Below are 22,376 nucleotides of genomic sequence, written 5' to 3' on the forward strand. Positions count from 1 at the left end.
CAGAGCATGATTAGCACTTTGTCTTCTTAATTTTTTACCTGTTTTTATATTTAAGGTTTTTTATATGCATATCTTTTATTCTATGATAAAAAACATGAAAACATGTATGTTTAGCAATGACTTGATTAAATTCTTAACATTTGCCATTTTCTATTGGAAACGTGAAGCATTCTCATAAATTTTAATGAGCTGTTTATATATTACTATTACTTTCTGTTATTAGCAAAACTATTATTTTCCTTAGACTTTATCTTTATCAGTTGTTTTGTTTTTGTTTTTGGTGGTGGTGACATGAGCTTTTGTTGTTTATATATTCAAATCTATCAGTCTTCTCTTTTTTCTTTAGACTGTGTTTCTTAAACAGAACAGCTTTAAGAACATCTCAGCTTAAAGTGTATTCGCCAGGAACTCATCAACACTGTGCAATAAGACTGAACACTTGGGAACTCTCCTATCACAAATACACATGCCTTCTTATTCTTCCTCACACCTTCCCATCCCAGTCCCCAAATCCTGTGGCTGTTGCCACCTAAGTGTTTCTTGGCTCCCTCCTCTCCTCTCCATCCCTACTACCACTGGCCCTCATCATCTGTCACCTGAAATGCTGAATGTGATTGCCTGCTAACTGGTCTCTCTGCCTCCAACTCGTTCCTCTTGCAATGCAAAATCACCAGTCAGTGCCAGTTTAAACCTTCCAGAGGCCCTCCAGAGAGACAACCTTCTGGTCTCTCAAATACAATGAGTCAAAACATTTTTTACCCTAGAACAATTAGGATAAGCTTTGAATGCTTACCCCATGCCTGGCACTGTGCTAAACACTTTGCAAACATTACTTCAATTAACAGTCAAAAGAACACTTTAAATATAATACTGCTGTTGTTTCCATTTTCTAGATGAGGAAACTGAGGCATCTAGACGTTAAGTAAATTGACCAAGGTCCCATAGCTAGGAAGATGCAGAGCCAGGATGCAAACTTGGCTCTGCCTAACTCCAAAGCTCATGTACCCTCTCATCCACTGCACCACACTCCCTCCCAGATGGGCCCTCATTTCTCAGCACTGCTTGCCTGCCACTCTACCCCTCACACTGCCTGAAATTCCTCCCTTACAGCCACGGTGCTTCTCCACTCAGTCTCTGCTTATGGCACGCTTTTGTTGGAAATGCTCTTCCATCTCCCTTTAACCTTGACCCACATCGCTGCTATTCATCTTTTAAGATTCAGGTGTTACCTTCTCCAAGAGTCTTTCTATGTGCTCTTCCATCCTTTCCCTCACTCTCTTCTCTCTCTGGCTAAGGAGGTGCTTTTCCATGCTTACCTCCAACACTATACTCACCACATCATGTTATCAATTTCTTTCCTGTGTTTACCTCCTCCACTGGCCCATGAGAAAATCATGATGGTCCTTGTAACCCCAGCTGATATAGTGCCTGCCATGTATTAGGCTCTTATTCTCAGAAGAATGAGAAATTCAGAGTGTCTAATCAACAATTCTCAAATATTTGTCAAAGACCTACTCTGTCCACAGTTTTATGAGAGTTTGGTGATTCCTCAAAAAATTAAGTATAGAATTACCATATGATCCAGTAATTCCACTCCTGGTATATACCCAAAAGAATTGAAAGTATGGATTCAAATAATTATACATGAATATTCATCACAGTACTATTCATAATAGCTAAAAGGTCAAATCAACCCAAATGTCCTCCACCAACTGATGAATGGTTATAACAAAATGTGATGTGCATACAATGGAATAGTATTGAGTCATAAAGAATGAAGTGTAGATACACAAAGCATGAAATACAGATACACACTGCAACGTAAGTGAATCTTAAATCATTATGCCGAGTGAAAGAAGCCAGATATAAAGGTCACATAGTATGTGATTCCATTTATATGAAATATCCAGAACAGGTAAATCTGGACAGAAAACAGAATTTTTATTGCCAGGGGATGTGGTATTGGGGGAAAGAGGAGTGATTTCTTATTTTGTGCAGGATTTCCTTTTGGGGTGATAAAAACATTCTGGAACTAGATAGAAGTGTTCATTGCACAACACTGTGAATATACTAAATGCTACTGAATTGCACACTTTAAAATGGTTACTTTTATGTTATGTGAGTTTTTTTCTCAAAAAAGTGAATGAAATAGTCCATACCCAAATATCAGCATTTGACAAAATAAATGATTGATGAGTATCACAAACCACCTGCTGTGGAAGTTCAGAGGAGGCAAAGACCACTGTCAGGGGATATAGAGAAGAGGGCTTGAAAGATGAATAAGTCTCAGAAAGTAAAGCCATATGTCCATCATCTAAATCTAATGTTTGAACAAACGTTTAGGTTGGGGAAAAGCTAGCAATGAAAGACAAAGCTGAGAAGTTGGTTTTCTTCTCTTGACTCCAAGTTCTAACAAATGAACCACTCACTTATCCTACAAGAAGGTCAGATTCAGGTTTTATTCCAGGGCACTTAACCTGTCAGTGATAAGTATCTCACTTTAACTCACAGACCATCTCTTGGACAGAAAATCATGGAACAGCTTCTAAATAGAATTTAAAACCTAGAGATGGTTATATCATGAGACACACTAATAATGATAAAATGTCAGAAATGTGCGGCTCCACGTAATGAATTCAACAACCATCCTAAGGTCATAGGGGTCTTCCTACAAACTACATGTCATTCTGTTTACATCAAACACAGAAAACTCATTTACAAGTGAATGTCATTTTCATCTTTGTTCCATGGCCAAGTGCATCTCATTTGCATTTGTTTGTTTCCCTACTGGAGTGTTCACCACTATCCTACAGCTGGTGTGGGCTGTGCTCAGTACCTGCTACTTACCATAAGCCCAGGCTCCACTCATCCAGTTACAAGTCTGAATCATAATTCCAAAGACGGTTTTACATAAGGTGTTTTTAAATAATACACATCACAGGGGAAATTAACACTTGCTGATGGTGTTCATCAAAGAGAAATTTAAAAGTTCAAATACATGCACACACAAACATACTTTTTCCATGTTCACCTAACGTAAGAATTGTTCTTTTGCTTAGCCTGGAGAAGTATGGTTCTATAGCTAAGTTCTCCCAAGAGAAGAAAAGAATGAAAGAATGGGGTGGAGTTTCCATTGTTGCCTCTGTATGTGCAGAATACAGTCAAGAGCTAAAGGTGACTCTCAGCACTCCAACCAAGGAGAAAAGGCGCAGGTTGAGCTATCAGCCAATCATCTATCTCCTGACTGTCCTGGCCAGCTCAGTGTCTTCAATGGCTCCCTCTTCATAGCAGCCAAAGCAGTGATAACTTCTAAAACATGCCTGCACTCCACCTACAAAATCACAGCACAAGCTATTCATTGAATAGTAAAAGATTGAAAACAACCCAAATGTCCATCAACAGGAGGAGTGGTTAAATAAATCTGCCTATGTCAAAACAATGGAACACTAAGCAGCAGTAAGAAAGGAAAAAAAAAAAAAAAGGAAGGAGAGGAAGAGGAGGAGGGGGAGGAGGAGGAAGCTCTCTCCTTGAATGGCTATGGAAAAACCTCCCAAATATATTATTAAGCGGAAAAAAAATCAGCACAATAGAGAACAGTGTATATTAAATACATAATTTAAGAAAAGGAGGAAAATAAGAATATATCCATTCTTATGTGCTTATACTTACAAAAAGAAACACTTAAAGTATATTTAAAAAAAAACTAAAATAAGTGGCTTCTAAGCATAGATCCTGATTTTGTGGGATCTGAAGCTCATAGAATTTGGGGGGCCAACTTTAAGAAAGAGAACACAGATTAGATACAGGTCTTAGAAGGAATTCCTTGCCAGTGAGCTTTACTATAAATCTACCTCCAGTAATTACTTACGGGATAACCAGGAGTGGACAGAAATGAGATGGGATTAAGACTTCTAAATATATACTTGTTTCTGCAGTTTTGTTCTCTGAATATTGAATGTATTACCCATTTAAAAAGGAAAATTAACTTTTTTAAAAATGCCTGCATTCAACTCCAGTCATTCAAGGTCTTACCACTTCCCCATCTCCTCCACTCCATCCCATCATTCTTATTCTGATTTGGTTCCATTCTGCTGCCTTGTGTCTTCGGGGGCTCTGCCTCAGCCTGGCCCTTTTCAGTTGGTAATATGCCTGGCATTCTAGTTTGTGTTTTCCCCTGAATTTCTCTCTCTCTCTGGTAATCCTCAGCTTCACCATCAGCAGAGTAGCTTCAGGCCTACTCAGGCCCACCACTGCACCCTGCCTGGATCAGACTCTCAGGAATCCAGCCTACTTCACATGAAAAAAGTTTGAAAATTGACTGAACCGTACTACTGGTGATCTTCAATCCCAAAGAACGCTAGGGGACTGGCAAGTTTTTAGGTCCTAACTTGGGAATTGGGTGATCTCTTGCAGTGTATAATTGTCCTGAAGTTCTCAATAATCAAACCATCATGCCTTCCTTCCTAGGGTCCTCAAGACCACAGGTGGGTCATTTTAGACCCACCCCTAGACACACGTCTTTGTGTTTAATAAGACCCAGCCAGACTAGGCTTGACTGAACCCAGCCTTATGGGAATTACCAGAATTCAAATTATTTCAAATACGTAACAAGCCAAAGATGGTCTCTAATTTAATTCTGGTTCCTGCTGACAAAGCCTGTTGACCCATTAATCTTTCAATTCACCTCATTGTCATCTTGTAAAACATTCATTGGATCCATTATGAAAGGTTCAAACTGGATTTCTGAACACCTCCTATATTAGATGACAGTGTTTTAAAGAGAACATCTAGTATGTTGAGAGTGTGGCTGTGGAGTTAACAGACCTAGGAGTGAATCCTCGGAATACTTCTAGCTGGCTGTGCAACATGGACTCATTTCCTTTTTCTGTAGAAGAGCTTGTTATAAAGATTAAATAAGATAATGAAGACTTGATGTACTAAGTGCTGTCAAGGAAACCTCAAGGCAAAGCTTTTTTTTTTTTTTTTTTCACTTCTTCAGGAGAACATTGGCCAATACGAATGCCATGAACTCTACAATTACCAATTCAAGACAATAATATACTACAATTGATTTTGGGAACTATTGTAAGGCACAGGATATGTGCAAGCATCTACGGATGGCAAAACCAATACCCTGAGACCATGTTAACTTTAAATAATTTAGAAAGCCTACCTCATAACCTCCCCAAGGTATTTCCTTTTCTCTATGTCTTCTTGGTTGCTAAGACATTTCTCCTGCTTTCTGAAAATCAGAAAGTTATAAAATGCGACATCCTACATGGACTCATTTCTCATTGCATTGGCTTTTAGCATACCTGAAAGCATTTTGTGTTCTGGTATGGTCCAATGCACTTAAGTGAGCTCGAATCTGACTTGGTCATGTTTTCATTTACCTTAAGGTGATAATAAAATCAACTGCTCGGTGTCAAGTAAAAATCTTATATTTCTTCCAGTTGTCAGAGTTTTTTAAAAAAGATTAAAAACAACCTTTGATCTTCACTATGTTCTTATCCAAAGCCATCTGGTATTGCCTTTTTCTTCACTATATCTCTTGTCACATAAGACATTACCACCTAAGGCTTTCTACTCAGATCGCTGCAGTTGAGTGTCTCCTATTATAATACACTTGCCAAAATCATTCCCTAAAATAATTTCCAGAAACATTACAGTACTTTCAACATTAAAACTAAGAAATATGTATTTGTAGCTATTTCCTACAATAGAATTCTGTAAAAATGTAAACGGATAGGAAGAAAGTTGAGAACACTCATGATATTTGGATAGTTAATAAACTTTATTTTTAATACAATTCGTCACTATGCACACAAAAACATTTCTCTTAATTTGTTTAACTCTAATTACCAAATATCTTTTATGCCATCACTTTTATATTTAATTAACTTGTGCTTTAGTTTTTATCTACTATTTACATGACGTTTTAAATTTTCAATAATTAAAATGTATTGCACTGGACATAAAATCAGTGTTTGCTTCAAAGGAGTTACATCCATACAAACAGTCCATCCAATCTCGGTCTCTCTCTGAAGGACCCTCGAATAGTTTGCAAACCAAGGGCATTAACAAGTTGTCTGTTACAACGGTTACACCTAATTTGAATTAAACTACAGTCGCAGACGACAGAAGCTCTCCTTTCATCTTTTGTAGGAAGGTCACCCTGCCCAGAGCGAGCGCCACGCTCCTTCTGGAACTAAACAAGTTGGCCCCACCGTCTGTTGAGTCCTCCTCTTCACAGCTCACACCTGGGTGGCCAAGGGTCACGTCTGACCTCCCAATGGCGCCAGCACCTCTGCCCTCTTCCCTTTGGGGGAGCAGCAGATGGCGAAGATGCACAGCGCTGGTGTCGCAGCAACCTGTCCTGTGTGGCAGGGAGCTTCCGCAAGGACTAGTTCGGCGCCTAAAATTCCCTCGCCTACCTTCTCCCATCTGTCTCCCGCTGGGCGCCGCCAGTTCCCCCTGTATCTCTCTCCTCCAGGGCTCCCGGACTATACACCTAAACATGGCAAGACTCCCACACCTTTGCCGGGAACCCAGAACCCGAAAAGCAAGTCTGAGAGAGGAAACGCCTACTTACAGCGAGAAAGACGCTGTGACCCGCAAGACCTCCGGGCTGACCTAGCCCCGCCCAAACACCGCCGAGAGGCCGGGGCTCTCGCAAGGCGGTGCCTGGCTCCGCCGCACGCCGGCCCGCCACCAATAACAACCCCGGCTCCAAGGGATTAACCAATGGGAGCGGCAAAGTATCGAGCCGAAGCCAATCACCACTCTCTCCGCTCTGGAACCCCGCACTAGCACCACCACCGTCACCATTCCTCAGGCTGTCCCGACAGTTTAAGATTCAGGAACTCCAGTCTCTCCGTTCATGGGTTAGACAGTAAGTGAACTTTCCCCAGAGTAGACCCTTGCGGAATCGCAGCTGTTGTTGGATTCTCCGCTCTCTGCTAGGTTCAGAAGGGGAGTCACACGAGTGTTCAACTCAAGCCCAATTTCCCAAAAATAAGCGAAAACAGACGAAAAGAGAAGCATTCTTCTTCCGGTGCATCTAACATTTGAACCGGTGTCCGCTTAAAATAGACATCAGGATGGCCTGATAGGGGGTCTGAAAAAGTTTCTCCTTAGCAAAAGTATCAAAGGCCTTCATTTACTTCATTGTAGGGAGTTCTTCCGGGACTAGAAGTGAGTCAAGAGGACAGCACATGCCCTGCAAAAGGATGCTAATGCTTACAAAAGAGCGCCAGCTTTTATCCCTCTAGGCTGTCTTTCCAGTAAAAACACAAAGGGTTTCTAAAAGAGTTATTTTAATATCGTTTGAGAGCTTACTATGTGTCAGGCTTGATTCTAAGTAGCTCATTAACCCGTTTAATCCTCGCAAATACCCTGTTGTTTTTTTTTCGCTCCTTTTTTCAGATGAGGAAATTGAGGCCAAGATGCCAAGCTAGTAAGCTGTGGAAGCAAGAATAGAAATTAAGTCTGATTTACTTAGCTAAGCAAAAACATTTTACGGTCCTAATTAACTGAATCCAAACAATCTGGAGTCTTTCACATCTAGAGAGCATGGGTCTTCCTCCTATCTTTTTTCTTTATTTTTTTAATCACTTGGTACAAAGTATTTAGTTGAAATCTCTGAAACTTCCAGTGGCTTTAGTGTAATCCTCAAAGTTATGATCACTGGGATATGGATTTTTCATTTCTAAAGTTCTACATTCTAAAAGAGAAGGATTCCAAGGCACAGGGATGGGAGTGGAGAGAAGCAAACTGAGAAACTCTAATTCAACTGAGCCATTCGAAACAAGTAATAATATTATTACTGATTGTATATCACTGATTTGACTTTGCCAGTAAAATAAATAATCACATTTTATTATTTATAATAGTATGCAAATACATGAACAAATGCACAGGTTAACAGAGGCAACCTATGGAGAATTACAAGTGACCTGCGATTAAGAGCTTTTAAAACCAATGTCCAATTATTTTTATATTGAAATTCATTCTAGTAACTTCCAGTAGATATCAATTTATAAAGAGTTCAGGCTGCGTTTTAATTTTTATTAAATTCTTTATCAATTAGAAATGTATTTCCTTGGACAAAACTACTTTTAATTTATTTCTTTATAGGCTATTTCCACACAGACCAACAAGAATTATAGGAATTAGTGCTGAAGTAGGAAACAGGGGAGCATGACTTTTACAACTTATATAACTGTTTTCTTATTGAGAATCTAGGTAGCTTTTCTCATTTTCTCTGAGCACTTGCACGATCTCATTTCAGAAAAATTTTCCAATATTCTTCTATAAAGGTGGATTTGGTTGCAAGCAATAATTGCTTCAAAAGGAAGGACCGCAATAGTAGGCATATGATTATTATCATATACGCATGTTAATCCACACTTTTTTTTTCTCTTTGGGCTTTAACAAAGCAAATCATTTTCTAATTAGCTGGCACTAAATACCTAAACTTCCCAACGTTTTCTCACAGAAGAAATATTTTTGATCACCACCCACAGAATTCAGCAGCCTGCCCCCAACCATGCTCCTGCCGTGATGGGCTAGAAAAAGTCCCCGGCGGCCACCAGTGGCAGCCGGTGTTCCCTACACGGAAACGACCGGGCAGAGACTGCTTGCAGTACCCAAGATCCAGATGATAATTAAAAAAATTAGGATCATATCCAGACCCTTCGTTGACCTACCAGAATTTTCCTAGCAACCGCTGGGAAGAGTTAGGGTGCTGAGGAGCTGATTAATCTAATCCTCCACTTCCTACAAAACTGCAGTGAAATCCTCCCCAAGAATTTGTATGGGGGGGGGCTTCCAATTTTAGACCACAAAATTATATTCTTTATAACATCATTCCATTATCTAACATTTTTTTAAGTCATTGCCTCTAACTGCCAACTCAATTATGGGCCTCCTGGTGACCTTGAAAAGTAAGTTTCATCCTCAGTAAAATGGACCCACACTGACAGCACAAGATTGTTAGAAGAAGTACATGGAAAAAAGAAACTACATAAAGTACATAGATCAACAACTAAAATAAACTTCCTTAAGTAATTGTCGAATTAAGGCTAAAGTGTATGAAGCAAGTTTCCTTTTTGCTAACCAAGGAAAGTTCTGTCAAAATTCTGTCAAACACAACTGCAAAACCTGTAGTAAGGTTGATTGTAAATGTTTGGAAATGGATAGAGGTGATGGTAGCACATTATAGTAAGTGTAATTAATAGCAATGATACACTGGTGCAATTGTGGTTGAAAAGGAGGTTTTAGGGTCGTGTATGCAACTACAAGGAAAGCCAGAAGATGGAACACGGGACTGTATAACATAGTGAACCCTCTTGTGGACCAATGAGTGTAGTCAATAGTACAAATATAAGAATCTTCTGCCATTAATTAGAACAAAGGTAGGATACTGTTACAAGGTATTAATAGTAGGGTGGTATATGACTAAAAAAATACCTAAAGCAAACTATGAACTGTAGTCAATAGTAATACATGAATATTCTTCCATAAATTGCAAAAACAAGGACATTATGTTAAGTGGAAAAAAAACAGACACAAAGTACTACATACTATTTGACTCCATTTATATAAAATGTAAATATAAATACATTTATAGAGACAGAAAAATAAGTGCTCTGGCAGAAATAGATTAGTGGTTACTTGGGCTAGAGAAGGATAGAGCGATTGAGAGGGGACTGCTGAGGGATATGGGGTTTTTCTTTCTGGAGTGATGACAATTTTCTAGAATTGATTGTGGTGAATGCACAACTCTGCGAATATACTAGAAGGCATTGATTGTACACTATATATGGATTGTATGGTATGTGAATTTATCTCAATAAAACTACTTTCAAAAAAATCGAACACAAGAAATAAAGATTCCACAATTCCATAATTCTTTCTTGCAAGGGAGAATATGTGGTTTGTTTGTTATTTTCCTTGAAGATCATTAGGTTCTTTTCAGTAAACACGAAAACATATAGCATGCTTAATAATGGTTTCAGAAAACAATTGTTTTGCCTGCTATCTGTGAACCTGTAAAATATACATATTGAAATGATGTATTTCACTGTTACAGTAGGGCTTAACATCTATTTTATGAATAATCAAATTAATTATTAAATTTAAGTGTTCTGTAATTTCTTTTATTGTGAGTCTCCTAGAAAATCGCTTTTAAATTAAAATATTATTTAAGGGATCTACGAAATCGCTAAGTAAACAAACTTTCCTTTGTTTCTTTATTTTTCTTAAAGATTGCACAAACTGGAACCAAGACCAAAATACTGTATTCACTGTACATCATTCATTATAAAACAACACACACACGTGTACTGTACCAAATAAGATATTTTCTTTAAAATTATATATTGAGTGCTTTCAGATCATGCTTTAGATATTTTACATTTGTCATTAGTCTTTTATAAATAATTGCAACTTGACCAATTTGTACACCTTCTACCACCAAATATTCAGTGCAGCAAGGCGCAGTCTTTGATACGAGAACAGACGAAATGGAAACAAGTGTACGGATGTCACATCTACCGAATTGTGACTACTGTTTGTCCAGGCAGTGAAATGCTAATGTAAAACACACAAAAAAACATCTTTTCAAAAGGCACAATTTCCTCCACACAAAAGTACAATTTAAAAATACGTGGCAGTTAAAATCTGGCGCCCTCGAGGGCGCTGTGATGTTCGCACTGATGTGAACCTAAACCCCGCGAGCGGCCGGCCTGGGCGGTTCGGGGGAAGCCAATCCGTAAGGTCCCCAGCGGGGCAGCGCCGGGGGACCGACCGCCCTGGGGTTGCCCAGGTAGCCGGATTTAAGCAACCTCCGAACCTTTCAGCACCCTACAAGGAACCTCTCACTGTTCCAAACCCGGAGCCCTCCGGAAAATAGAAACAATTTTGTCAACGGGTCCCTTCTTCTCACCACCAAGAGTTCCTCTTCTCCTCCCCGGGCAGACGCCCCCTCCTTCTGTCCGTGCACACCCTTTCCCACTCTCCCGGGAAGGCTCACTACGAGTCGCGCTCGCCGCCTCCCCCCGCCTCGAGGTCGCTCTGGTCGTCGGTGAAGCAGACGTCCACGTCGCTATCGTTGTCGCTCTTGGGCTCTCCGGGCTCCGGGGGATAACCGGACTCGGCGTTCGGGCCCTCGCCCGCCTTGGTGAGCACGCTCTGGCCGGGGTGGCGGGACTTGACGTGGCGCTCCAGGTCCCGGCGGCGCACCAGCACCTTGCCACAGAACTCGCAGCGGTAGGGTGTGTTGCCCTCCGCATGCAGACGGATGTGCTTGTTGAGGTTGCTGGGATCGCCGAAAGGCCGCAGGCACACTTTACACTTGAGCGGCTTGTAACCCGTGTGCGTCCGCATGTGGATCTTCAGCCCGTACTTGCGCGAATACAACTTGCCGCAATAGAGGCACAGGTGACCCGTTTTGGGCTTGCCTGCACCGCCGCCGCTGCCGCCGCCCCCTGCAGCCCCAGCCGCCACGACGGCCGGCGGCAGCGCCCCCACGTCCAAGCGGCCGCGGCCCTTCCCCGCGGCCATCTCGGACAGCTGCTGTGTGTGCATGGCGATCTCCCTGTCGATGCTGGCTAGAGAGCCCAGCTCGGCGGGGCTCAGGGCGGCTGCAGCTGCCGCCGCTGCTGCCGCCGCGGCCGCCGTAGACCCGCTGAAATAGGAGATGGACTCGGGGTACTTGAGTAGGCCGCCGAAGTGCAGTTTGAGCGGGTAGTAAGTGGCGGCGGCCGGGGAGCCATACAACAGCTCCCCGTTGTAGACAGTGAAGGCTGGTATGACCGCGGGCAGGTGGCTGCACTCGCCACCCGAGTAGGCCTTGATCCCGCCCGCGTCGAGGGGCGGTAGGGCGCAGCGCTCGAGGGGCAGCGCGGCCGCAGGGGGCAGCTGCGCGTAACCTGCACCAGACAGTGTGGCGGCCGCGGCGGAAGCAGGCGCGGCGCGCTCCACGTGCTTGAAGGCCGACGCCTCTTCCGGGGGTCCCGGGAGCAGAGGGAAGCTACGCAAGGCCCCCGGGCAGGGCAGGCTGGGCGGAGGCGGCGGCAGCGTGTCCCCAGCTAGCAGACACTTGGGGTGATGGTGGTGGTGGTGATGGTGCGCGTGGTGGTGATGGTGGTGACTCGCGCCGCCTACCGCCGAGTTGTCCCCGCTCCCGGGACGCCCGCCCTGCCGGCCCCCTCCCAGCAGTCTGCCCAAGGCCGGACCAGTCCCCGGCTTGCCATCGCCTTCCTCACGATAGGGGTCGCCGTGCGCCGCCGCCCTGGCCAAGCCTGCAGGCTTGAAGGCTGAGCGCACGCCGGGGTAGAAGGCCAGGCCGCCGCCCCCCGCTGGGGAGCCGCCTACGATGCCGAGGATGTGGCCATGTCTGCGGGCCGCCCCGCTCGTGTCCAGGGCGCGCTCCGGTTGTTCCTTGCCCTTCTTGAGCGGTCCCCATTTGCCCGGGGGCGCCGAGGTGGCAGAGGGAGCGGAGGATGCCTCCCGCTTAATGCCCTCGGGCGTCCCGCATGCCTGGGGGGGCGGTGGGTCCTGCAGGTGCGGCCGCAGACTGCTCGCCCGGACCGCCGCGGCGAATTCGGGAGCCGAGGGTTTCGGAGAGATGCGGAGGCCATCTGGGGCTGGAGCGGTGCCCTGGCGAACCGCGTGTTCGTGGTGCAGGAAAGAGCGGTCACCGCCGCCGCTAAGCACGCAGTGGAAGCGTAGGTGGGCCTTAAGGCTGTTGGGGTATCGAAACGTCCTCCAGCAGTACCAGCAAATGTAGCGCTCCTCCCCTGGGCGAGAAAGAGTGGAAAAGCGACCCTGTGAGAGCGAGTAAGAGAGACAGAAAGAGAGCTCCAACGCACCCAAGACAAAGCCCGAGGTTCGACCAGCAGGATGGGGAAAAGTGGAAGTATTCTTGGGTCCCCGCAAAAAAAAAAAAAAAAAAAAAAAATGTGGGAGCCCCACTGGGCTCAATGGCCAGCCCCTGTCACCATCTTCAACCTCCGGGACTATTCAGAGGCGAATAGAAGGTGATCTGGGCCTTTCCAACGAAGACTTCCTCCTGGTCACCCGAGCAAATCTTTGTTGGTAGGGCAGCGCTGTGGCAGGCTGGCAGGGGAAGAGACTAGAGCAGAGAGCAGCTGTTGCTCTAAATCAAGTGTTGAGGCTGTGCTGTGCCCGGGCCCATCTGTTGGCGTTTGCAGAATAGGTGGCGTATGTCAAGGAGTTTGGATAAACTGAACAAAGGACAATCTAATGGTCGGGAGCGCCTCATTACCAGGCGAGACAATATCCTGTATGTATGGGCCATATGTAATCATTCCTTTTCATAGAACAATGTCTTTTGTGTCCACTATCCACCCTTCCTACCCCCTCCCAGCCTTAAATACTTTGCCTGAGGTTTTCCTGGGGCGTAACCAACTGAAGGACCACAGAGGGACTGTGATTTTCTAGTCTTCAAAATTATTTGGATCTTTATTTCCTCTTTAACCCCATTTAATTTGATGGGAGGAGAATAAAGTCTTATGTCCTGATATTCTAAAAACTGGAGGGTATTTACACTATCTTGTCAGTCATTCCACTTGGTTATTATTAATTAACTCCTAGATATGTGACAAATCTAAGATGGTAAAGTCCTTGGAGAAGTTACGTATGGCTTATTTTTTATTACATGAATCTTATTACGTGGATATACAATGTACATATTTCATGAATTATATATATGAAAAGTTCATAATTCCCTATCAGGAACTACAAACATATTTTGGTGTTCAATATTACTTTTTGTTTTTAATATTAGCATGAAGTGTTTTTAATTTTGCCAGAGTCTGCAAACACAATGAAGAGACTCATGTCATGGAGCAGATTCTGATCACATGGGGGACATTAATTTTAAAAAGGTCATATTACAACTATACAGAGAAAAGGGATCTTACAATTGGGATTTCTTTTATAATGTGGTTGGCTGATGTTATTGAAGAGAAGGTCTCTGAGAAAGTTTAGTTGAGACACAAGAAAATATCCAAAGTGTACATTAGTTTCAATAAATTTAATTCTTTCCTTGCACAGAAGCAGCTCATACTTCTAAATTATTACTATAGAAATAACAATGAAAAAAATTCCAGATTTCCCTGTGCTCCTGTCAGTTACTTCTGGCTTTGCATACAAGTAGTCCTCCAGATAATTAAGTTGAAATTTCAACTGAGAAGCAATTTATTCAGCTAAGGTCAAGAGAGAGCAGGAAAAAAAAAAAAGAGGGGAAGGGGAAGAGGATTTGCCTGAGACCCTATCCTAATGATCTAAGACTTAGGTAAAACCATTTCAATATTTCTATTACCTTGCATTTTCAGAGAGAGGAAAGGGACCTCCTAGGTCTCTTAGTGCATATGTTGATTTAATAACTTAACCTTCCTTTTACTAAGTTCAGAACTTCCCTCCCACCACCCCTTTTAAAAGGAGTTTTCAGAGACTGCCTCAGAATGACTCAGCACAATGTAAAGCCAATAAGCTTTGTCCCAAAACAAAGTATTTTCCTTCCTCTTATTATGGAATTGAAACTCACTGAAAATAGACAACATTGGAAGAATGGCAGTCATCCCTACTTATTTCTTCCTCTTTTCAGGATTTAAGCAAATGCATGTGTTCGATTTGAATATGTCCCTTCTTCACTTTATCATAACCAACTAACATGTTTGCCAAACTCAGATCCACCGCATGCCAAGAATATCAAACACACTTCATAGGTGACTTTGCTTCCTCTCCTTCCTGTATGTCAAAGGTAATCAAGATTTCAAGCATCTCAAAGTCAGGGTTCAGAATAACCCATATATTCACCAAAAGGAAAACAGTGTTTATTTTGACATCTGTTACCATATGATGCTTACAAACTCAGTTGCCTGAAATAAAAACATGAGGACCACTGCTCAAGTTGCTTTGTGCTATTTGGGCATGCCTAAGGAGGCACATCCTATACAGAAATGGCTAGCCCTTAAAGGCCCATAACCCTCTGAATTATTTTATAGTGGCAGATTTGAGAGTTCTCCACTGTGGGGTTTTTGTCATGCTTCTCTCTTACTGATAGAAGTTGACAAGAGAATTTAATGTGATGTGAAGACCAAACATTCATTTTATGAGTAAAATCTACTCACAAAATCAATAGAATTAATTTACAGAGGACAGTTTACTTTGAAGTGAAGTGACTCATCATTCTGAATAAACTTCATTCTGTCTTATTGTTTCCTAATTCCCACATTTATATTAACTTCTCTAAATCCTTTTTTAAAGGGATGAGATTAAGCTGGCAATTCAGGAAGACAGCATGTTAAAATAAATCATAGCATTCATTAAGTTAACTTTAAATAATAATATTCTTTAGGGGAAATTACAGATTAATTAAAACAATTGGTAAGAAAAAAAGAAAGCATGGAAGCTTGGTGTATTAAAAGGGAGTCTCAAGACTAAATATTTTAGCACCTCCCAGTCTTCTTTCTACAGGAAGTGTTCTTCAGTGTCCTCGGGAAGGTTTGGAAATGTTTTTCTCTTTAGTTACTGCACCTCAATTTGCATAAATCCGCTCTTGGCTTTGGAAGGGATCAAATAAATCTGAGAAGAAACTGGGATACAACCCAGATTCAATTTAAGTAAGGAGGGAGAACGAATAAATGCCTTTTAAATGGAAGGGCCTTAGGACCTGCCAACTGACTAGCTGTAAGTACCATAATGCTTCTAAAATGCTGTAGGAATACATTCCTCTCCAAACCAGTGGAGAAGAGACGTCTCTCCACCTTCTAAAAGCATTCCAGGTTTGAGTTATGCTCTCTGGAACCCATATTGTACTCGCTGTAAGGGTATTTTAAGGCTTCTTTATTAACTCTTAATAATTGAGTAAATAATTGTCTCTGGATATGCAATAGGAAAGGATGACTCTAGGAAGCTCAGCACAATATTTTTTCAACACTATTTTCCTGCGACATCATGGAGCCAGATTGTTACTGTCGCTGTTGTCACCATTTACTGTTGATTTTAAGGAAGTGGTGGGGACGTTGCTTCTCTGCCTAGGCAGACAGGGAGCGTGAATTCAGTTTTTCGCAGCGAGAGACAAAGGCCCTTCAAGTATAGGGACGCAACCAAAGACCAGAGTAGGCCTGGCCTCTCGCCCACCCGTGCTGCCTCGAGACCTCTCCGAGTCGTACCTTTTTCGTCGTGCGTCGGAGTCGCAGTCGTAGGGATGTCGAACCACTGAGCCAAGGAGTTGGAATACCACACGGTCAGCTCCTCCCCTGGTTGTACGTCTCGAAGCGCGCGGTAGAAGATCTGGGACGCAAGAAATGAGAAAGGTTCGAATCCCGACTCTGATAATGCATGACCCTGGAAAAGTTACTGGACCTCTCTGAACCTTACTTTCTTCATCCTTGGAAAGGGGAAAATGATAATATCTACCTTATAGGGCTGTTGGGACTGGGTGAAGCGCTTTGCTCTAAATATTGGTGTCCCTCGCAAAGACGGTGGGGGTGGAGGTGGGGGTGCCCACAGTACCTGCCCTCCGGGTAAGTCCGCAATAGCTTCCAGAGTCTGTTCCTGGGAGTTCCTGGCTGCCCGGATTAACCCTATCCACTCCAGACTGGAGCCCCCCGACTCGTCCACCAGCTCCCCTCTCACCATGCGCACCTGCAACACAAGCAGTGGTCGTTTCCCCCCGCGCCACAGCCAGGCCCGCAACCTAGAGGGAAAATTTGTCTTCCATCCCACCCGACTCAGGAAAATGGTTGTATTCACTTTGGAAAGGCCGATGTTGGCTGCTGGGAGGTGGGAGATTCCTTAGGAAGAGGGGGGAACAGAGATCGACTAGTATAACAGTCCCCTCCCCGCCTTGGCTTCACCAGGGGTGCTTCTGAAAGCAACTTATGCCAAGACGCTCCCCTACTCGCCCTAGGTCTCCCAATTGCGGCTCCAAGAACAGCGCTAACACCAGTATAGAGACGCTTCGCAGTCCCAGGGCCCTGAAAGCTCCCCATCCCGCGGTCTCGTGCCTCCTCCTTACAGCTGCACTGCCCGGAGGTGCCGGCGAGCCAAGCAGCCAAAGTCTCCTAACAAAGCGCGCGCAGGGGAAGAAAAAAATATGATCCAGAGGCTGGCGAGATGTTTAAAAGCAATTTAAGCGCGTATGAGGAAGGCGTGGTGCGCAGCAAACACAGCTTTAGAGTGGGGGGCAAGAGGCTCCAGTGGCACCGGCACTGGAGCAGTTTCTTACCTCAAAGCTCTAATCAGCAGCCAGCTAACGCCAAGGTCCTCCCCTCCCCATCAGATTCCTGCCTTCAGTTCCCAGAAGCTGCCTGCTTATCTCCGGCTGCTGGGACGCCTCAGGGTGGGCCGGGACTTTAAATCCCTTTTCTAGTCAGGGTCACTGTTTGGGGAGTCAGACCCTGGCGCTTCCCGGCTGGGCTCTGGCCCCTGGCCCCTGGACTCTTAGAGCCCGACTGCAGGCGCCGGAACCCAGTGTCGCACGCGGTGGACGCCTCTAGCCCTCGGAGCTCGAGGACTGGGGGCTGCGTCAGAGCCACCACCTGGTTCATCTGCTCACCATATATCCCAAACCCACGAGCAGACATCAGCAAAGAGAGAAATCTGAGAAGATTCTAGGAACTGAGAACCTCCCAAGGCTTTTTATCGGAGGAGATGAGATTAAAGTACTTTAAGGCAGATTTAAGCCTTAAATTCGCTTGTTGAAGGAAAAAAGGCAGGAAAAGTCCTGGACGTCCTGCGCCCCCATGAAATAGGGCGCGTCTGAAGAGAGAGGTCAGTGTCCCCCACGCCTTTATGAAAAAGACCCCAGAGCGCAGGGGGAACCGCGGATTCCGAGCGGTCCCGGCAGGAGAGAGGCCAGCGCACCTCACCCGGGGACTGTCCCCTCTCAGCCAAGTCCCGATCTCAGTTAATGCGATTTGCTGGGAATAATCGGAGAACCCTTCCACCCGGCAGAATTGGCAGGTAATGACTTAATCACTTAATCCCTTCTTCTTCCCCCTCCTTCTCTACTCCTTTCCCGAACCAGGGAAAAGGAATGCGAAAATCAGCGGAGGGGAGGTCGGAATGGCCGATACCTTTTTCTTGGGCCCGGGTTCCCTGCGATCTGACAGGTACTTGCCCAGCTTGAAGGTGCCAGGCACCGGCCCAAGGCGCAGGCCGGCCGGGATGCAGCTGTCGGCGCTCACGCTGATGGCTGGAGCGCGGGCGTTTCCGTACATTGCTGCCGCTGCCGCCAGACAGGCGCTCTGATGCGCGGAGTCCTCTGAAGGGCGCGAGTGACCGAGCCCCAGCCACGCACGAGCCGGTGAACCGCGCCCCGACGTGCGCCCTCTGCCCGCGGAGTGACGCGGACAGGCATGCACTGCGCCTTTTCTACCGCGGCGGGCGCCTTTTGGCACTGCGAGCGCAAGAGCGCGGAGTTTGGTGAGAGAGTTGCGCTGCGGAGCAGCTGCAGAGTAACTGCAGAGTCCCACCCGAGAGGGTCACATGGAGTGGTTCCCTCAGCCCCCTGCATAATCGAGGACTCTGAATGGCTGGCGCACAATGGTCCAGGCGACCTTCCCATTCCTAAAAATCCAATTTGTCAAGGGCGAAGAAAAGGCGCTGGTGAATCAAAGGTCCGGCGGGACCATTAATCCTCAGCATGGGGTATTGTCCCCGAGACAGTTACGATATTTTAAGTGACAAATTCACTGTATAATTTCTCCATAAATTTTACTTCCTTTTATTGTTGGCCGACAAACCAGTTTTGGGAAATAAGTGACTACTTTAAGTTTACTTGGCTGATTCCTTTGAGCCCTGGTCTACTTCAAAGATTTTTAATTCTTTCCCCTTGGCTTTATTGTAAAGGAGATTAAACAAAGAGATGGGGACTGTTTGGAGGACTTGTTAACTTCTATTGATTTCTGGCGTGTGCCATACAGAAATTAGGCAGGTACTTGATGGGAAAACACCAGAAAATACCTACACTTTTAAAATAACGACCATATTACCATTTCAGGAGATTGAGTTCAGGCCAGTGTCTATTTAGAAACGCTTTATCGTCCCCTCTGTCCTCTTTTGCCCAAAATGTGAAGCGTCCGGACCAGTTCAGGGAGGAAGGTCTGCTGTGCATCACTGCGCTCAGGCGCATCCCGGACCCGGACTTTCTCCGAGCAATAGGAAGAGGTCGGAAGGCCGGTGGCGTTGCAGGGGATCCTGCGCCCGCGTGAAAGAGGGGTTCTGCGGACCCGGTTATTAATCGAGTCATGCTCACATGCCAACCAACCGACCCAAACAAACCCTGATTAGCTTTTAAGTTTAAAACGGAGAGAGAGGGCAAGGAGCTAACTTTTCCAGAACCAATAAACTAGGCTTTTAAAAAATTTTTTTTTAACTACTACTAATAACAAACCAAATACGCACTCAGTCCAAAGTCGCTGTCTAGAAGAGGGGTGAAGTGGGCGTTTGGAGCAACTTTTTTAATCTAATTCAAGAACTGGAGAATGAGTACTTTAAGATTAAACCAGAGTGCTCCTCATTTGCAGGGGTGGGATGGGGAAATATCCTCTAGGTTCATTATTTTCATAAGATAGAAGCCAAGTGATTGAATTCAGCAGATACTTGTGACAGTTCTGCCAGCACCTGCCTCGCTCTGCTCAACCCGGACGCCACTCCTTGACCCCTAGGCTGTCAGGACCGGAGCCTGACGCGATTATTCTCATGAGGGGCGCAGGGTCTCTGACTCCCCACAGTCCACCTTCTCTACAAAAGGGCGCAGGACTCCGCGCAGCGCCGGCGCCTGCCTCTGCCTGATGAAGGTATGGTGCCGGAAGGGGGTGACACTGGTTAACAAGAGCAGCGGAAGGTAGAATGGCAACTACTATTACTCAACAAGTTTGCCTGGCACGGGCCTTTGATGGTAGTGTTCCTCGCTCGAGACCTGCCACAGAGGACAGGGTCAAAAGTCTGTGCTCTGCCACGCAAGACCTCGGGAATCCTGAGTGAATTGCTTCCGAGTCTCAGTCTCCTAGTCAGTAAAATGGAAATGATGCAAACAGACCTTTGGCTTCCTCCCAGTCTCACACTACTTTGCTGCAAAACAGTAGCAATGACGGGTAGAGCGAATAAGTTTTGGAAACTCCAAAGCCCGTGGTTTGCGTCATGGGGGAATCCAGGCCAGATCAAGGGTCTCAAGTAAGTACCTAAGCATCTCAAGACAGACCGTTAGGAGCACACGGCTGGCCCCGCCTAGATGCTAGCTCCAAGGCCGGTGTAGACGCTGCCGCTGGAGCCGAGAAAAGGTCCGCGGATCTGGTAACCACACCCTGCGTCTCCTCGGACCCTGCAGTCGCGCCTGGTCCAGAGTCACTTTTTGAGGGAGCTGCCACTGATTTTTCTTCTTAACCTTACCACTGTCCCACGGCGGGCCGCGAAGGCCGCCTGCCACCGAGGGGAGGGCGCCTTTGATCCGGCCCATGAATGACAAAAGCTGGGGGAGGGGAGGAGGAGAGGAAACCACTCCGAACAGTCGAGTGCAATAAATTTAAGCCATGAACATGTCCCTCTAACCTCTGGCCTGGCGACTCCGGGATGACACCCAGTTTAAATTACCAGCGCTGTGAGCGAGAAGGGGAGAGCGCGGGGCCTGGGTTCGGGGCGCCTCCCCGGCCCTCCTTAATGAGTGAAAAAGCGTGAACGACACGCGAACAATTTTATCAATAGGACCATGTAAAGTCCGACTGTGAGGAAAGTTATTTATTAATATAGCCAATTGTGGCTGGTTCCCAGCCCCGCGAGAAGAAAGGGCCTGCGCCAGAGGCATTCACACCAGCTCGCCGAGTTTTATTCTGTCCTGTGGCTCAGAGTTGAAGTTCCCCAAGTGAAATAAATTGTCCACAAAGGAGGAAAGGAACACATTTTCTTTTATTTTTCCTCCCCTAAAAAGCAAGGGTGAAACCAATCTAATGTGCCCAGTGGAGCAAGATGGGCCGTGAAAGCCTGGGTGTTAAAAGTAAAAGCGGGCTGTGCAGCAAATGGGATGGAAAATTAAATGAAATTAAATAGCTTGAACGGCCGTATTGTCCCTTATTAAAAAGACACATTAATTACATGGTCTCAGTCTTATTCAAAGACAATGTTGAGACTCAATCAAAACATTCCACTCGGCTTTTTTATGGACTTAAAATGGGCTTCCAGGGGCCCCGTTAAGGCGAAAACCCTCCTGCACCGAGGTGCGGGTCTAGGCGGTTTCGGGGGCGGCGCCGGGTGCCTGCCCACAGCGGAACCTCGCGGGCATCAATTCTGCGGGGTAACAGGTTGCCCTTAAAGAGGCATAGACGTTCGAGAGCCGAAACCGGCTGGAAGGGCAGGCTGCAGCGGGCCGTATCCCACTACCGCGCTGCTTTCAGCCTTCGCTGCGTGGAGAGGTGCAGGAAACAACACCGTCTAGCGCCCATCCTGGCCAGCGCCCATCCTGTCCGAGCGCGGGTCTCGAAAGGCGGCGGGCTCGCAATAGGTTTGACCTGACTGGGTTATGACTAGAGGAAAATAGCCCCCAAAGAACTTCGGGACTGAGATTAGGGGGCTTGGCCGGAGTCCCTTTTAGGGCACACTTCTCCGGGACTGCCTGTCTCTGGGATGTAAAGGCTTGTGCTTCCGCGCCGCAGGGCGTCCGATTTGGCCTTGGTGGCCCGAATGTTACGGAGTCGCCAAACCCTGAACCCCTAGCTAGGAAGAGCGGGAGCAGGGATCGCAGGCGAGGCCTCCAAGTAGGCAGCGGCCTGGAAACCCCGCTTTCAGTAGCCTAGCTTGGGCCTGAGCCCGGAGCGCGGGTCGAGGTGACTCTGGCCGCGCCCCTGGAGGGTGTCCGCGCCGGCTCGGCGGGCAGGTCAGTGCGGACCAGCTGCGCGGCCCCCGAGGCGCGGGTGGGACATTAAGGCTGGGTCTGAATAGGGCGGCAGCGACGGGCTCTGGGAACGCCACCAGATGACACGCCGGCGACGAAACCATTTTCCCCTTAATTGCGAGGCCGGTGGGTGCGCGGCTGCCGGGAGACTCCAAACGCGCGGCCAGTACTCAAACCCGACGCCGCTGGTGGGTTTTGTGGGGCCTTTTTGTTGTTTTTTAAGTCTTCCATTGGAAGCGGCTCAATAAAAGTATTCAGAGTCTCTCTCAAGTTGCCTTTTAACCGGAGTTCCCCAACTTATTTCTTGGTTCTTTCGGTTGACATGGTGCAAAGAAAAGTCAGCGAGCGTGTTGCTGAATTGCAATGTCTCGGGGCATCTCCACATTCAGCGCTTCTCTGCCCGCCGCTGCCGAATGAGCCCGCACTCAATTCGATTTTCCTTGCTGATGGG

The 22,376-nt window shown here is 46.0% G+C and overlaps 1 protein-coding gene across 1 annotated transcript; it reads right to left on the minus strand.

The window, feature by feature from the left end:
• Positions 1-11,034: 11,034 nt before the first annotated feature.
• Positions 11,035-18,272, minus strand: PRDM13 (PR/SET domain 13). Its single transcript, XM_037842074.1, has 4 exons — positions 18,114-18,272; positions 16,549-16,680; positions 16,206-16,326; positions 11,035-12,803 (listed from the first exon to the last, which is right to left on the minus strand). Exons 1-4 carry the CDS (start codon positions 18,255-18,257, stop codon positions 11,035-11,037), a joined length of 2,166 nt encoding a protein of 721 aa, XP_037698002.1. The 5' UTR covers positions 18,258-18,272.
• Between the last annotated feature and the right edge of the window lie 4,104 nt (positions 18,273-22,376).

The sequence above is a fragment of the Choloepus didactylus genome, chromosome 7, assembly GCF_015220235.1.
Source record: "Choloepus didactylus isolate mChoDid1 chromosome 7, mChoDid1.pri, whole genome shotgun sequence".
NCBI classification, from domain to species: domain Eukaryota; kingdom Metazoa; phylum Chordata; class Mammalia; order Pilosa; family Megalonychidae; genus Choloepus; species Choloepus didactylus.

Bases quoted from the DNA above. Each gene is read 5' to 3' on its own strand.
- PRDM13 (XM_037842074.1), bottom strand. From the start codon at position 18,257: ATGTACGGAAACGCCCGCGCTCCAGCCATCAGCGTGAGCGCCGACAGC. The intron at 16,327-16,548 runs GTACTGTGGGCA...CTTGCGTCCCAG, and splicing joins CGGACTTACCCGGAGGGCAG to ATCTTCTACCGCGCGCTTCG. The intron at 12,804-16,205 runs GTACGACTCGGA...TTTCTCGCCCAG, and splicing joins TCCGACGCACGACGAAAAAG to GGGAGGAGCGCTACATTTGC.